This window comes from Nyctereutes procyonoides, unplaced genomic scaffold, assembly GCF_905146905.1.
Source record: "Nyctereutes procyonoides isolate TBG_1078 unplaced genomic scaffold, NYPRO_anot_genome, whole genome shotgun sequence".
In the NCBI taxonomy this organism is placed as follows: domain Eukaryota; kingdom Metazoa; phylum Chordata; class Mammalia; order Carnivora; family Canidae; genus Nyctereutes; species Nyctereutes procyonoides.
In genome coordinates this window covers 6,100,958-6,119,377 of record NW_026575129.1, presented here as the reverse complement: position 1 = coordinate 6,119,377, position 18,420 = coordinate 6,100,958, and the positions used below count along the sequence as shown (strand labels likewise).

General features: G+C 36.7%; 1 protein-coding gene across 2 annotated transcripts in view; it reads right to left on the bottom strand.

Moving 5' to 3' along the window:
- Positions 1-18,420, bottom strand: part of ATG10 (autophagy related 10) — a 213,127-nt gene that overhangs the window by 150,511 nt on the left and 44,196 nt on the right. For both annotated transcript variants that reach the window (XM_055342228.1, XM_055342227.1), the window contains exon 3: positions 6,791-6,898. In XM_055342228.1, coding sequence (XP_055198203.1) covers positions 6,791-6,898 — 108 coding nt within the window. The remainder of the gene's footprint in view (positions 1-6,790; positions 6,899-18,420) is intronic.

The following is an 18,420-nucleotide window of genomic DNA, read 5'->3' as shown; positions in this document are numbered from 1 at the left end:
CAGACCTGATTGCTTTTGAGAATATCCAATACTCTCTACTCTCAAATACCACATCACTCTATGCCATATGCTTTCACTCCAAATTAAATGAAGTTAATATTTGCTGTGTCTTTTAACTTTTTCAAAACATCTCAAGAAAAACATAGAAGTGGGATTGGGTCTGCTGTATTAATAGTTATTTTCTTTAGAAATCCATTTATCTATCAACATTAGATTCACTATAACAGTATGTAAATACTGAGTGACTACTACACATGCTTCCATGTGTAACATTGCTTTAATAATTTCATTTTCATATACTGGGGGAAATCAGGCTTATTACTCATCATTTACATTTACCAACATGTCTATACTGTAGTCTAAAAATAGCAGTTGCTTTACAGAGAAATTGTTAACACCAACTGAGAACTGTGGCTTGTCATTTATTCCATTATTAAAAAAAAACACAATATTCTGACATAGGAGTCTATTTTGGACATACAAAATAGAACTCATCCTAGAAGCCACTAAAATCCTTAGGGCAAATGAGTATATTTGAAGACCTGGTTACCTCAGAAGATCATCATTTTCTTGAATATGTTCTTTCGGCAATTGAGATCATCTCCAGTTACTGATTCTTGGCTATATGCTTCAGGGAATTTATGATAGGTTGTTTTTGTTGAGGGCTCTCTATTATATTTTACCTTCCCTGGACTAAGGAAAGTCCCAGCTGGTGAACAACAAGGCCCTAGGACAAAAATCCTTTTTTCAGTAGCATACTATTGTTATTTTTATGACTCTATCATTTTCATAGTTTTAAAAAATGTAATCTGAAGGTACAACCTGAGGCTCTTAGGTAATGAAGATAATAAATGAATAAATAAAATATGCTCTGCACCCATCTCTAATACCTCTTCAATGGGAAGACATGGAACATTAGCTATCTAACTTTAGACAGAAGAATCCAAACTTCAGTAATATAAAAAATGATTGACCTACTTAAAATAAATATGTTTAGGTATCAGATATGAATTAATCAAAGGGCAAAATCTGGGCATCTCCATTCTATGAAAATGATTCAGAATTTCATAAATGAAGAAGTTAGAGATAAAACAAAACTGCAAAGCAACGTCAGCCAGAAACTAGTTCTATAAGGTAAGAATTTCTCAGATATTTTCCACTTCTAAACATTCACTGATCATTTTTACTACTGATTATTAACAGTCAATACCCATGTTGAATATTCATCTCATTGTTTCCTTTTATTAAGAGTGGTTTAATGTGGGACGCCTAGGTGGCTCAGTGGTTGGGCATCCACCTCTGGCTTAGGTTGTGTTCTCAGGGTCCTGGGATTGAGTCCTACATCGGGCTCCCCACAGGGAGCCTGCTACTCCGTCTGCCTATGTCCCTGCCTCTCTCTGTGTCTCTTATGAATAAATAAATAAAATCTTAAAAAAAAAAAAGAGTGGCTTAATGCTATACATTATAGAAAACTATCACCTTGTTTCTCCACACTAGTCACTGCAATCTATTAGCTAATGAGTTAATCTAGAGTCTTACAAAATATTTTTAAAGTTTGGCAGTTATTTTGCAATAATATACACATATCATTTTAATAATGACAAATTTTCATCAAAAAATTAAGCTTGTGTTCCCACTTCCATTTTTAAATTATTATTTAATATATATAAGTAAGGCTTCGATTACAATAAAATCATATTTGTTAAAGCAGACCAATTATTAAATGTTTCTTACTATTGTTAAATAAATGATCAAAACTTAATTTATCTAAGAAAAGTATTCATTTAAATCCCAAAAATCATAAGGTGATAAAGTGAAGTATTAACACCAATATCTATTTATGGAAGTAAATGTTACATAAGATATTTCAAAGACCAGAGCTGGTTATGTTGGGTCCTGGTGAAAATATTCATTTATATCAAAGATTTTAAATTAAGGCAATGGATTTCTTTCGGTCACTGCTAAAGAAAATATCTTGTTCAAAAATTGCTAGTCTTGGTTGTTATTTCACAAACTCAGAAATGTCACAAGCAAATCATATTAACTACTCTGAACAATAAATTTCTTATCTACTATGATTAGACTAGAAGAATTCCTATTCCTCTAAACTAGTACTAAACAACACCCCAATATATTTACTAGATTTCTGAATATCATCTCATTCTTTTAACTATCATTTTGAATTATATGTTAAAAATTCAAAGATGGTATAGAGTATGATTCTCACAAATTACTTCATTTATATATTCCATTATATTTTGCTTTGATTCTAAAAATCCTGTGATCGTCTACATACCATTGTAGATAATCTTATATTCATAAAAATTATGAATCCAGCCACTTTTCTACAATCAAGAAAGCTGGTTCTGGTTAGAACAAGGAAGTGAGTTGATTTCCCACATCATACATGGCCAAAATTTAAAAAAACAAAAATGAAACAACTATTCACAGAGGCATTCCTCTGAATATCTTTAAATTGGAATTGTAAAGATATGGAACTTTGGGGCTTTAAATTCTTTTTTTTTTTTTTAGGATTTTATTTATTTATTTATTTGATAGAAAACAAGAGAGCATAAGCAGGGAGAGCAGTAGAGGGAGAGGGAGAAGCAGGCTGCCCGCTGAGCAGGGAACCCAATACAGGTCTCAATTCCAGGACCCAAACTGATAGCAGACACTCAACCAACTGAGTCACCCAGGTACCCTGGGCTTTAAATTCTAAAGAGAATGCAGAGGTCCCCTAGCTTAGTCTTTTATACAATGCAGAACTCCTTTCTATAATAATAGAGGCTAGGTTACCACAGCGGTGGCCTGAGGACTATCTGCAGAGTGTAAGGATAGTCTATGTGACCTCCACAATTTTTGCTTTGTTTTGTTATAATTAAGCCAACACACAAAAATCTAGATCTGTACCTCATCTTTCAAATCCACCTGGAGGGACGCCTGGGTAGCTCAGCAGTTGAGCATCTGCCTTTGGCTCAGGGCATGATCCTGGGGTCATGGAATCGAGTCCCGTGTCGGGCTCCCTGCATGGAGCCTGCTTCTCCCTATGTCTGTGTCTCTGCCTCTCTCTCTCTCTCTGTATCTCTCATGAATAAATAAATGAAACCTTAAAAAAATAATAAAAATAAAAAAATAAAATCCACCTGGAGATGCATATCTACTGCCCCTATCGGATGAGTCATGCCATCTCTACTTCTCCAGTGTACTTCCCATCGGCCCACTTGACTCACTCATCATCTGCCTTGTGTTTTAAGCATCCAGGCATTTCAGGCAATGACCACTCAATGCTCCAGAAAGAGGGTTATCCACTCTGTTGCTGAATATCATCACGAAAGGGGAGGGAGTATACAATTTTGCAAACTGACCAATTTCACTCTAGGCAATGCTAAACATTAGAGAGAACTACCTAGAAAAATTTTCAAACAGGAACTAGTTCTATCTTCAGAAACTCATTATTTTCAACTCTTACTTGTGTATTTATTATATTTTCTAGTTATTAGTGTTCTTCACATATGATAATAATAATGTATTCTTTATCTAGATCAATGGTTCTCAAACATTTTACTCTCAACCCATTTTCCCAACAAGCTTGTTTTAGAGAGTTATAGCTATTGACATTCACTGTATTAGCAATTAAAACTAAAATTGTTAAAAATATATTTATTAATTCATTTAAAATACGTGTTAACATAATGGTATACATCTATGAAAAATAAAGATTTTCCAAAACAGTATTGTCTCCCTCCTTTGATCTAAATATAGAACTTAAATATATACTTTCCTGTAGATCCCTTTTTGTTGGTCTCACATTACTCTTTGGCAGTAGACACTGCTGATACCCATTCCAGCTCTCCTTAAGCCCAGTGCACCCATCCCACTTAGCTGTTTTGATCATTAGCTGATAATACACAGCAGAGTCACTTAGTAACTCTGGAGCCACCCTGCTTGGGAAGTTATGTTCAACTCCACTTCATCCAATGGCTGACGGACAAGTCAATAATTGTCACAGAGTACAAAAGACCGATCCCAATGACACAAAGTGGAACTAATTCTGGGTGTCATTTGTGCTCCAGACCTTCCCATGGGATCAGACCCAAGCTGGTTTCTTTTTTTTTCTTTTTTTTTTTTTATAAATTAATTTTTATTGGTGTTCAATTTACCAACATACAGAATAACACCCAGTGCTCTGGTTTCTAACGGAGACCACATTCTTCTTTAGCTTTTATCTCTTGTCCTATCCTGCTTCTGTCACTCTCTTTCTTCTACAAGCTCATCCCTAACAATACACTTGAACAGACACCTCCATCATAGGCTCTGCTTCTGGTAAACCCAACCTGAGACATTTCTCATCCCACCAAGATTACTGCAATATCGACTCTGTCATACATTATATTAACTAACCATCTCAGCTGTGCAGCATCTCAAATATGCTAAGCATTCTAATCATAGAGCAATGCAGTGGCTCTCAAAATGGGATCCCTGGGCCAGCAGCAGCAGCATCATTTGGGAACTTGTTAGAACTGCAAACTCTCATGCCATATTCCAAGCATACTGAATCAAAAATGCCATCATAAAAATGTGCCATAATTAACCAATCCATTATTATACATCTCAGCAGTTCCCATTTCTTCCTAGTATATATAATATTAAAATGAATGTACTTACAGGTAAATCTCTGTATGCATTTCTAATTAATCTATGAGTATTTGTCTGCAATCTACTTTGAGGTAAAAGAATTAAAAAAGAAGATGTAGGGCAGCCCGGGTGGCTCAGCGGTTTAGCGCCACCTTCAGCCCAGGGCGTGATCCTGGAGACCGGGGATCGAGTCCCACTTTGGGCTCCCTGCATGGAGCCTGCTTCTCCCTCTGCCTGTGTCTCTCTCTCTCTCTCTCTCTCTCATGAATAAATAAATAAAATCTTTAAAATAAAATAAAAACTAAGATGTAAAAATAGATGAATAGAGGGACATAGAATAAAGCAAACACAGCAAGTGTTAATGAAAGAATCTAGGAGGATATGGACATTGACTGCAAAACTTTTGCAACTTTTTCATGTTTGAAAAAAAAATTTTAAGATTTCATTTATTTATTTGACAGAGAACACAAGAAGGGGGGAGTAGCAGGGAGAGGGAGAAGCAGGCTTCCCATGGAGTAGGGAGCCTGATGTGGGGCCATATTTGAAATTTTTTAGAAAATGTTTAAAATGAAAAATGTTGAAAAGATTTGTATTTGATGAGGTTAATTCCTAGAATTGGAATAAATTGTTCATAGTATGTGCCCATCTTTATACTCTGTGAAGTTAAAACATCAACCAGAAAGTGTCAGTTCCCTCACACTGTCAACACCACTTTTTAGTGCTTTTCAAATCTCTGCCAACGTTTTAGGCATAAACTGGTAATTCATCTTTTAAATCACCATTTCCATGTGCATTTTTAAGTCAATATGTAATGGATTTAAAAGCTTCCTAACATGCTCAGCCTCAGATTTGATGTTGGTTATTTGAACTAAGAAGCAGTAATCAGGATTTGAGTGCCCACCCAGGGGCACTTAGCTTATTACCAAACATAATATCCTCAAGAATAACTTGCAAAAACTGAATCACATTGGCAAGAGTCACTTCTAGGCCAGTATCATACATGGGCAGGGAAGAGGGAGGGTTAGGGCTAGATTGCCAAATGGGTCTACTTTAACAGGTCCTGGAAAGGGGCTCTTCCTTGACAAGAAAAGTGTCCTCTCCCATTTTACTTACTGAAGTATTTTACTTCAGAATGGGCTCTACAAAATTGTGGTATAGCCACAGAATGAAACACAATGAAGCCAATTAAAAAGAACTATGGAATACTACATTTACTGACATGGAAAGATCTCCATGATACATGACTTGTTCATTGGACAAACAAAAAATATGTGAGTGTGTGTATGATAGAAAATGTGTGTTGGGGCACCCGGATGGCTCAGTCAGTTAGGCAGCTGCCTTCGCTCAAGTCATGACCCAGAGTAGGGCTCCCTGCTTGGTGGGGAACCTGCTTCTCTCCCTCCCTGGCTTGTGCTCTCTTCCACTCTCTCTGTCCCTCAAATAAATAAATAAATACATAAATAAATATTTTTTTAAAAAAGAAAATGTGGAGAAGTATATTTACTAAAATATTAATAGTGGCTGCCTCCACTTAAAGGACATATGGGAGGTTTTTTTACTCTATGTATTTCTTTATTGTTTATTTTTGCCATGATATATAAAAATTCTTATTAACAATAGCAATATAAGACAGCTATTTGCATTTTGATAAAAATAAAATTGAAAGTATCCCAGAAAACCACAAAGCCATTAGCACCTTATTAAAATTTAATATAGCAAGATTTTCAAGTCAAGGTTAAAGTCCCCTAAGGAATGAGACCTAGATCCAGCATATTTTAAAGGACATAGGAGAAAACAGTTAAGGACAGACTAGGCAAAGAGGTCTCCTGCCATGTATTAATCAGCTGAGGGACAGATCTGTATTGTCCTGGGAGGATCTCACTGGGGAAAAATCAACAGGCAATAGAAGGTATCTGTGGTCTTCTAATCCACAGTCTGCATAGACTCAAAGTGGATCTTAACTTTACCACAATTTCTGCTTTCAATATTATACAAGAAAATACCTTCTAACCCATGATGTTCAATTCTCTCCCTACAGCAGGCCCAGGATCCAATGCCAGTTATGTTTTCCAAATACATATTTAACAGATTAAAACTGTTTAATTTATACTTCACAAAGACTGAAAAGGAGAATATGATATAGTAAACCACTTACCTCCATGGGAAGACATGTCTGTACATGGGCAGATGTTCCTGGAGGTGACATAGGCATCCCAGGTTTAATTTGAAAATGTGTTTTGCACATGTAGCCTTCAGAACAGTCCTGTGTTCCACACAAAGAATACAAAAGAAAATGCCAATTATCTTAAGAAAACATCATTTTAAGAACTACAGTTTCTCATAAATTTAAAGCTGAGTAAAGAAAAGTATATTAAATGATATGAGATAATATGGATATATAAATCCATTCAATAAACTCTAAACAGAGTAAGCTCTCATTGGATGTAAATTTTAATCCCCTCCCTTTATCACGTACTAATATTTCCTCTTCTCTTAGATATCCCCCCTCCTTTTTCTTCTAAGCAGTCCATAGCATAGAAGTCATAGTTCAAAACTTTAGCAGTTGGTAGCTGCTAAAAAGCATTTAAACTTATAAAAATATTTTGTGACTTATTATTATTTATTTCATTGCCTATATAGAAAGAAACTTAAAGAGGATTTGCAACAGATCTTGAAGCTAGAAAGGACCTTCCACTTTAATTTCTTGTTCAAGGCAAGATCTCCATTACAACATCACAGGGAGGTAATTATGCAGCACCTGCCTAAGCACGTCCAGGAACCTTTCCTTTACTCCCTTTTATGACCACCACCTCTGTTTTGGTGCATGGTACATAGAGAAAATATTATCTTATAATGTACTGAAATGTTTCTCTTTAACTTTAACTCACTGGTTTTAGTTCTGCCCTCGAGAGTCAAAACTCTTCTCTATAAAGTTATTCTTCAAAGACTTGAAGACAATTATCACCATTTTCAAATGTTCCATAGAAGATATAATTTCCAAGCCCTTTATCAGTTGTACTTCTCACCTCTTTCTTATACTTGCTCTTAAATACACTAATGGGGGCAGCCCTGGTGGCTCAGCGGTTTAGTGCCACCTTCAGCCCAGGGCATGATCCTGGGGTCCCGGCATCGAGTCCCACTTTGGGTTCCCTGCATGGAGCCTGCTTCTCCCTCTGCCTGTGTCTCTGCCTCTCTCTCTCTTTCTCTCTCTCTCTCTCTCTCTCTCTCTCTCTGTCTCTCTGTGTGTGTGTGTGTCTGTCATGAATAAATAAATAAAATCTTTTTAAAAATTTAAAAAAATTAAATATGCTAATGGATAATGTTTATCTAATCATCATCAGTTCCATTTTTTTAAGCAAAACTTGGTTGAATTCAACAGTCATGTATAAAAATGTAATACCTCCTTATACATGTACTCACTTATCAATGAATATTATTAATTATCCACCAATTGTCACACTAACACTCACATTTTAACAGAATTTAGCTGTAATTAAGGAAGATGTGATTACTTAATCTGATGCAGTAACAAAAATACAGAATAGCATTCCAACTAAAATAATTCATAATTCACTTAAATATTTTTACTAAGATTTAAAAACTCAGTTTTTAACAACACAATAAGGAAAGAAAAAAATTACAGTGTTTGTAAATGACTTAACATTGATTTTTTTTTTTTTTTTAATTTGTGTCATGCTGGAGCACCTGAGTGGCATAGTCAAAGTGTCTGACTCTTGGTTTCAGCTCAGGTCATGATATCAGGGTGGTGAGATCGAGCCCATGTCAGTCTCTGTGCTCAGCTCAGAGTCTGCTTAAGACTCTCTCTCTCCCTCTGCCCCTCCCCCCCTCTTTAAAATTAACAAATAAATATTTTTTAAAAATTGTGTCATGCCCACAGAACATAAAGACTCCTAACTCTGGGAAACGAACTAGGGGTGGTGGAAGGGGAGGAGGGCGGGGGGTGGGGGTGAATGGGTGACGGGCACTGAGGGGGACACTTGACGGGATGAGCACTGGGTGTTATTCTGTATGTTGGTAAATTGAACACCAATAAACTTAATTTATTAAAAAATAAATAAATAAATAAATAAATTGTGTCATGCCAACTATGTAAGAGCATTGGATTTTAAGTAACAGTACTAGGTTAAATAATGTCCCTTCATAATCCCTGTCCACCTAGAACCTGTGAATGTGACCTTTTGGGAAACAGGGTCTATGCAAATGTACTAACGTTAAGAGAGGTCATACTGGAACAAGGTAGACTCTGCATCCAATATGACTAGTGTCCTCTTAAGAGGAAAATCTGGCTACAGAGACACAGATACACAGGGGAGAAGGCCATGGGAAGACAGAGGCACAGACTGAAGTGGTATATCTACAAGCCAAAAAATGCCAACAATTGCCATCAACCACCAGAAGCTAGAAGGGGCAAGGAAAAGTTCTTCTCTAGAGCCTTTAGGGGGGGAAATGGTCCTGCAAACACCTTGAATTTCAACTCCCAACCTCCAGAACAGGAAGAGAATAAATTTAAGTCATTCAGTTCATAGTACTTTCTTATGGTAGCTCTAAGAAAGTAATACAGGAACTATATTTTCCAATAAACTTGGTGGCATATTTACAATGCCTCACAGTTAGCTGGACATCCCACCAGCCCTCCTATATAAGAACCCTGCTGGTTGGTCCTGATCAGCACCAGTTCTATTGGCTGGACCCAACTTACTCTGATTGGTTGATTCCACTGCCATGGATGGCTAAACATTTAAGTATCATTCCTCCCTGTAAGGTAAGCTATCAGGTATCCAAAACTATCACCTTTAAAAAAATATATTTTTATTTATTTATTTTAGAAAGCACATGTACTCATAAGCAGGGGGAGGGGCAGAGAGGGAGGGAAAGAATCTCAAGCAGACTCTGTGCCAGTGTAGAGCCCATAGGAGGTTCAATGTCTGACACTAAGAACAGGACCCAAGCAGAAACCAAGAGTCCCACGCTCAACTGATTGAGCCACTCAGGTACCCCAATACTATCTCCTTTTATTATTTCATTAAACTTACACATTTTGTAGATGGAATTATTGTTTTAAATTCTAGCTCTGCATCATCCAAACACAAGCACAGCCCCTGATGGCACTCAACCACTGAAATATTTTCATTTGGACAACATAAATGACTTAATATTGGCTTAAATCAAAGATATATGTAGTGATTGTTACTTTTTACATCAGGTATCTATTTCCCCTTCTTCTGGAACAGTAGCCAATTTTCTTATAAGGAATCATTCCCTTCTCCCTATAAGTATGGACATGGCTGCCCTACACTCAAAACGATCACAGGACTCTGATCTGGCCAATAAGAACATCAGTCTTGCTAGCCTCAGAGACTCGGGCAGGGGCAAAAAATCTACTCAAGGCCAATGAAACACAGTTAAGGACTTTGGTTAGGGGAGGGGGAAGATACTCTCTTTTCTACTGGAATTGAACCAAGAAGATAAAGTCTTGGCAGTGTGGGCAGCCATCATATAATTAAATGGAACCTGAGAATGAAGCCATGCAGAGGAAAGTAAGACCATGAAATGCGGAAGGACGAGATCTTGATTACACTATTCATACCAACCATACCTGAAGCTAGCTCTACCTTCAAATTTTTCAATTACTTGGCCTCCAAAGCCCCTTCTTGGCTTCACCCAATTTGGATTGGGTTTCCTGTCACTTGCAACTGAAATAATATTTCCATAAAATGCCCTATATTATGTTATTAGGGTTTTTTTTAAGATTTTATTTATTTATTCATGAGAGACACAGAGACAGAGGCAGAGACACAGGCAGAGGGAGAAGCAGGCTCCATGCAGAGAGCCTGATGTGGTACTCAATCCCGGGACCCCAGGGTCATGCCCCGAGCCAAAGGCAGACACCCAGCTGCTGAGGCACCCAAGCTCAGGAACTAAATAGTTTAAATAGTTTAAAACAAGGTATGATTTTCCAATATCCTCCTATGACCATGGAAGGAGTCTCTTAAGCAATAAAATAGTTTGACTTGAATAAATAAATAAACAAACAAACATGATTTCTATTGTATTTATGAACACCCTCGTTATAATAGATAATCAATAGTTGATTATAAAAAATTTTTACCAAATATAGTAAATCCAATGGTATGTGATTGTGAATCAAAAAGTACCAGCAGTCTGCAATTTAAAAATAATCAAGGTATGGGGGGGGTACTCTTAAGACATGCAGAGAAAAGTTAGAACTAAGCTGTGTGTGCTGAATCTGATTCATCAAATGAGAGTAACTATTCTATTTCATGAGTGCTGATCAGACAACCTCTCCTTGAGATCATCTATAATTTAGTAAAACCCTAATTACAAGGCAAAATACATCTCCTTTGACATCAAGAGGTTAAGTCCGAAATTCCTATGCACCTCTGTTATAAAATTTAAATATATTATCTGATCTCTTTTCCAATGAATTGACAGATATGTCATTTTTAATATTACTTATAATTTAAGGGATTTTATTTCTATTTTAGGTAATTCATGATGCTACTATTAGTGTAAGTAGCATCATGCACAAGAGCTTTTGATTCAGCCTCTATCTGGTCATGGTAATTTTCTTTTTGGTATCAATCTCTCAAACATCAAGATTAGCCTTGAAAAATTAAATATAGGGAAAAAAACAGTTTAAAGCATTTTAGCTTCCTTTCAAACATTTACTTCCACAGAAGTAGGCCTTTCTCCTACACTGCTTTAATTTAAGGCAGAAAAATGTTTTATTCTTCACTGTTGGAAGGTTATTTTTGTAGAAACAAGCAAACGTAAAGGCATGAGAACTGCCCCCCTGAGCTAGCACTGCCGTCCATCTAGCCCAATAAATGATAATTAACTCAAATTTTGACCGACTTTTCTGGTTGACATTCAACTCTAGCTTCCCCTCATTCTTTCTGTACTTAAGATAGCCTACAATTTAGTGTTTTCTTTAATTTTTAACATATGTTAGTTTTGTTTCCAAAGTTAGGGCCTAGGCTCCAGGCCATACAGAAGAAAGGGTCCTAACTACAGAGTCCAGTTCCACATAAAAACCTGGCCTCTGGTCCCTGAAAATACCCTAGGCCAGAACAGGAAAAAGTAGGAACAAAAGAAATCTTGCAATTTATCCAGCTCAACCCTCTCATTTCAGAGATAAGAGGGTGAAGGACTGAAGTACTTTTGAGAGACTTGTCTTACAGCTAATTGGGGGAAGTGCTGGAAGTGGAAAGGAGGCCTCTTGACCCAGGGCTTGCTGCCACACTCAGCAATTCTTCCAGAATCAGGATCATGGCAGAAACATGCTTACTGACTCTCAGGGAGTGGAGTAAGCCCACGCTTTGCACACTGAGTAACAAACTGAAGCTGTTCAAGCGTGGTCTGGGGACCAGCAGCCTCCATGTCACCTGGGAGCTTGTTAGACACACAGAATCTCAAGCTCCTCCTCAGACTTCCTGAATCAGAATCTGTATTTAACAGGACCCCAGGTGATTTGTGTGCACATTTGGAAGCACTGAGGCAACATGCACTGCAATCCCTGATTCAAAGGTATGGCAAACTGATTACATTAAACAGTGGTTCTCAGCCCTAGCTGGGGTCCCCCTCAGACCAGTGAAATCACAATCTTTCTACAGTGCAAACTTCAATGTAGCAACCAGCGTTGAGAACTACTTTACTTAATTAATTCACTGAAGTTCCCATTTTAAACTCTGAGAACAGTCAACCAAGTAAGTATTCTGTAGCTGTCTTAGGAGAAATGGCCACAAACAACTCCCAACCTCCAGGAATACCATGGCCCACTTGGAGCTCTCCATAGGCAAAATTGGCTTCTGCGAATTCTCATCTTGAGCGAATTCTCATTTTGACAGTACCGAGACAACTTTTTAAGTGGTCTTTACTACCACCTCAAACTCCGCTTTCTGGCAACTGGCCCAGCCTTGACCCAAGCCTCTGTAACTGTCATTAATCTAATAACTCAAAACTGTCACCACCCCATGTCCAACTACACTTTAGCCATCAGAGCTCCTTACTGCCCATCCGCCACTAAGCAGGTTGCTTCACTCTGTCACTGCAGAAGAGGAATAATAGAAAATGTCCAGATGTTGTTCTCCAGACACCACTAATGAAAAAGAGAACACTTCCGCCTCATAGTCAAAACTCAAGTTATCTACATAGAATACCCTTCACATTACACCAAAATGTGGAATAAAGAGTTAAATGAGAAAAACAATACCATCAATGTGCTAGATGAAAACACTGGAATGAATGTGTACATACGTAAAGATATATATGTAATTTCATATTTATATTTATGTATGTATTTAAGGATATTTTTAAAATAAATAAAAACCCACAGTTATAATAAAATAATAATTTCTATATCATGGAAAAAAATCTTAACACCATAAAATCAAAAGATAAATATCAAAATATGAAAAATACATTTGTAGCCCATATCATAGGACTAATTTTGTCAATATATAGTTTTAATTTCCCCCAATGTATTAATAGTTCCAGTAAATCAGTAAGAAAAAGACCAACAGGGGTGCCTATGTGGCTAAGTTAGTTAAGCAGCTACCTTTGGCTCAGGTCATGATCCCAGGGTCCTGGGATCAAGCACTGCTTCAAACTCCCTGCTCAGCAGGTGGTCTGCTTCTCTCTCTCTCCCTCTGTTCCTCCCCTTGCTCATTCTCCTCCTCTCTACCTCTCAAATAAATAACTAAAATCTTTAAAAAATAAAAATAAAAAGACCAACAGCTCAACAGGAAAATGAGCAAAGGATATAAACAGGTCACTAAAGAGGAAGTACATATGGATATTAACCATATAAAAATAAACCTATTTTACACATAAGAAAACATTACCCATAAGAAAAATGCAAATCAAAACTACGTGATACCATTTTTTACCTGTCAGATTGACAAAGACCAAAAGCATGAAATAAAGTGTGTAGGTAAAGATGTAGAAAAAAATACACAGGCACTGTCATACATTGCCACAGGCAGGGTAGTTTAAATTAATATAACTTCTCTGGGTAACAAGTTGGCAATAACTAACCAAATTAAAAATGCACATATCTTCCACCCAGAAATGCACCTTATAGATATAGCTGTACATGCAGGAAATAAAATTCATGTAATGATATGTATAAAGTATTGCTTTAATAGCACTCGATTGGAAATAACCTAAATACCTATCAATGAAGTTAAATTATGGTATATCCAAATAATGGAATGTTATTCAGCCATAAAAAAAAATGAGTAAGTTCTCTAAGTATTGATATGGAATAATAACAAAGATAGACCATTGAGGGGGAAACAATGTGCAGAATAGTATGTGTATATATATATTATGCTACAATTTATTTAAATATAATTGTATACGTCTGTGTGTGTATTAAATATATCTGGAAAAAATAAATAAATAAATATATCTGGAAGGACACCCAAAACACTGGTATCAGTGGTGACCTCTGAAGGTCCAGGTGAGGCAGGTGGGAGAGTTAGGAAGGAAACTTATTTTTTTTAGTGTACAAACCCTTTTGTGCCTATAAATAACACTTCATATTAAAGAAATACTTCATTGACTGCCCTTTGAACATATGCCTCCAAGCTATCACACTGCTGTAATAAATTCCAATTTTGAACTTCTAGGGAAAAAATGTCCTGGAAGCCATATAGAACCCTACAGAGACAACCAAATTTTCTAGTGTAGTGCTGACTGAGTATTGGATGGAGATCTAAGGATTTCCTAACAGAACAAGTGTGTGTCTGCTTTCTCACAAATTGCCATGGGCTATGCCACCCAGATAGCTGTTATGCCTGTTGGAATCCAGCTATCCAAACAATTATAGGGCTTCTATTATTGAATTTTAATAAGGGTTTAATGATCTTTTCTAGAAAAACACTGCTATCTAAAATATATATATATAGGGGCACCTAGGTGACTCAAGCATCTACCTTCGGCTCAGGTCATGATCCCAGGGTCCTGGGATCGAGCCCCACATCAGGCTCTGTGCTCAGTGGTGAGTCTGCTTCTCCCTCTTCCTCTGCCACTCCCTCCTTTCATGTTCTCTCTCTCCCTCACTCTCTCAAATAAATAAATAAAATATTTAAAATTAGATAGATAGATAGATGCTTATCTAAGGGCCTCAGCTCTACCTTGCAATAAAAAATATTGCATATAGTACTTAAACTCAAGTTAACTGCCCAGAATGACCAGCGGCATGCAGGGCTTGGCAAGGCTGTTAGGGAGGAATTATGACAAGCAGAAGTTTCTAGGTCACTGCCAACACTGATGAAACAACATGACGTTCAGGGTCAGTGGAACCCTGAGGAAGAGGCCAAACCTAGGCCACAGATCTTGAGTGATTATTCTTTCCCTCCGTAAGAGATCAAATCAATAGTACCAGTAGCTGCCCATAGCTGATTAATCTTAGGGGTGAAAAAAAGAAAGTAAACACTGCTGCTGAAAAGCAAAGATTACACTGGGTAGATCAGACATTAAACTAATATCTGTCTATTTTTTTAAAAGCCAAAGTCAGATAGCATAGGAAAGTAATTGTTAAGGATTTAGAGATCCTCCAGAACACAATTCTAAATATGCTAGTGTGTCCTCTCCTCTTGCCCACTCTTAACACCCACACAATCTCACTAACTGCAGTTTCAATTTCTGAACCCAGTTACACCTTCCAATGCATGTAGAACCAGGCCATGGCTGACTCTAATGTCTCTGAGTCAATATCCAGTCAAAGTAATCCATGAGTAACTCACAAATTTTGACTCAGGTAAAAATTCAAAAGACCAAAAACTCAAGAAACCAAAAGGAAAAGAGAGGGTATAACATACTTCACCTTTGAAAAAGAGCTTTGTACATCTCTAATCTTCCCTAGTCTTATAGTATTTTGGAGTTTAAAAAACATAACAGTCATTTATTAAATAGCCCACACTTATTTCAAAACTTTCTAGGGGAAAGGAATGGAGATGCAGCTCAGCTTCAGTTGAGGAAGCTGGGGCTGTCCTTTTGAGAAAAAATTAAATCTTCTGACTGGGTCCCATCCAATTAAGGCTGAAACCCCCTTGCTTCACCATTTACATGACAAAATCCATAATTATTGCTTTTATCTGTGTGAATGCCTACTGAACACATCTGTTCATTGGCTGGAAATTAAACCACACAAAAACACTGTAACCACTGGCCCTTGACTGGAGGCTCTCTGGCTCTTCCCAATTAAAAGAGCTTTCTTGGCCTGGCTGTGGTATGAAACGAAATGAGAATCTGTAGGATTTTGACTGAAACATTCTCTCCACAGCAGAAGCATATCAGACGATTTACTACCTTCTATCATAATACTTAGTCCAGCAATGAATATTTTTACCTTAGCACACTCACTATAAACTTTTATTAGATTTAAATTTCTAATCAATCTATAAACAAAGCACAAAGAACTAATTATAATTAATGAACAAAATCTAAATATCATAAATCTTGATGATATAAAAATAGTAATACAATTAATTTTAAAATCAGAAGAATGGGGACTCCTGGGTGGCTCAGTGATTGAGCCTTTGTCACAGTTCATGATCCTGGGATCCTGGATCAAGTTCCACATCAGGCTCCCCACAGGGAGCCTGCTTCTCCCTCTGCCTATGTCTCTGCCTCTCTCTGTGTCTCTCATGAATAAATAAAATATTTTAAAAAAATAAAATAATAAAATAAAATAAAAATCAGAAGAACAAGAAGGAATGTGGGAGATAGTATAAGCACATTAATTCCTCATCTATCACAGCAGGAATCAATCACTATTGTCCAAAGATGAGAAACTGGTAAGTAGAAGTACGTTGTTTAAAGTTACAAGGATAACTATGAGAATAACCAAGGAATTAATTCTTCATCAATAGGGGCTCCAGTAAACAAATGTAAATCATCCATACAATGGAATACTATGCAACCATCAGAAATAATGAGATATTTCTATATATGCTCACAAAGAAAGATACTATGATATGTTAGGTGGAAAAGGTAAGTTACAGAACAATGATCCCATTTATGTAAATATATTATAAATGTTCATTCATATATTTATGTACATAGAAAAGAAACTACAGACCTGAATCAGAGGAAAGGGAAGAAACTTTTTACACCTGCATTTTATATACTTAAGTATATCAGAGTTTTACAATGGCCATATACTGTTTTTCCTTGTAAAAATTAAATAAAACAAATAAAGTAAAATAAAGACCCAACCCATGAAAGAAAAAGTAACACTGCACTAGGAAGCCTGAAATAGGAAAATCCATTAAAACTTTCCTTCCACTCTATTATTCTAAGGGAAATAAGTCAATCAGAGAAAGATCTCACTCATATGTGGAATTTAAGAGACAAAACAGAGGATCATAGAGGAAGAGAGGAAAAAAATAAACAAGACAAAATCCGAGAGGGAGACAAACCATAAGAGGAAACAAACTGAAGGTTGCTGGAAGGGAGGGGTGTGGGGGGATGGGGTAACTGGGTGATGGACGTTAAGGAGGGCACATGATGTAGTGAGCACTGGGTATCCTATAAGACTGATGAATCACTGAACTCTACCTCTGAAACTAAATGTATTATATGAAAATAAATAAATACATACATACATTCATACATACATTATATGTTAATTCATTGAAATTTAATTTTAAAAAATTGTTTTAATTTTCCTTCCACTCTGAAATCAAAATTATTCTAAGAACCATAAAATGTTCTTCCATACAATGTTAACTTTTGTTTTTATTTTGTCTCCTTTTTATTTTTATTTTTTTTAAAGATTTATTTATTTATTCATGATAGACACAGAGAGCGACAAAGAGAGAGAGAGAGAGAGAGAGAGAGAGAGAGAGAGAGAGAGGCAGAGACACAGGAGGAGGGAGAAGCAGGCTCCATGCTGGAGGCCCGACACGGGACTCAATCCCGGGACTCCAGGATTGCGCCCTGGGCCAAAGGCAGGCACTAAACCGCTGAACCACCCAGGGATCCCTTTTCTCTCCTTTATAAACTAACCCTCTAGTTGCTAAACCAAAACAAGGGCAATATTTCTTTCCTAGAATTACAGCATATCTTCACTATTTTTCAAATGGACATTTTTTTTGGCCACTTAACATTTCAATTTTAAGGGTTTTCAATTTTCAACTTCATTTCAATAAAAACATACTGAGAAGCCTTGCACTGTGCTCATTTATCTAAAACCCTGGTTTTCATATAATTGTCCTGGCTCCCTTTCCCTGGGAGAACTCAGACCTCCTATGTCCCCCTTCTCTTCACCTCCAACCCCTTCATAGATGGGCAGTGAATTAATATAATCAATTCCCTTGCCCAAATGCAGGTCAAAGCACTGCAAAGCACAGTGGCCCCAAGGAAAAAAAGAGCAGAAAGATCTGCTCTTAGCCACTTATCAGACCAGAAAAAGTTACTGAGCCAATTTGGTGACCTTATCTGAGAGAAGCACACATTTATATGTTTACACATACCTATACAGCCTGCTTATTTCATAAAAGTTTAAAAAAATGATTAGAGTTTAAATGATGCTAAATTCCTTCCCTTTCTTGGAACCAAAGCATCAAAAGTAACTTTAAATCACATTGGTTCCATTTTCCTTATTTCAACAGATATCTCTACAATATTAAATTTCACTATTAAACATTTTGTGGGATTTCATCCTCTTTTTCCTCTTTTGTTTTTTAATAATGTTTTCAGGTTTCCTACTTGCCCATTTTGAGTTTTCAATTT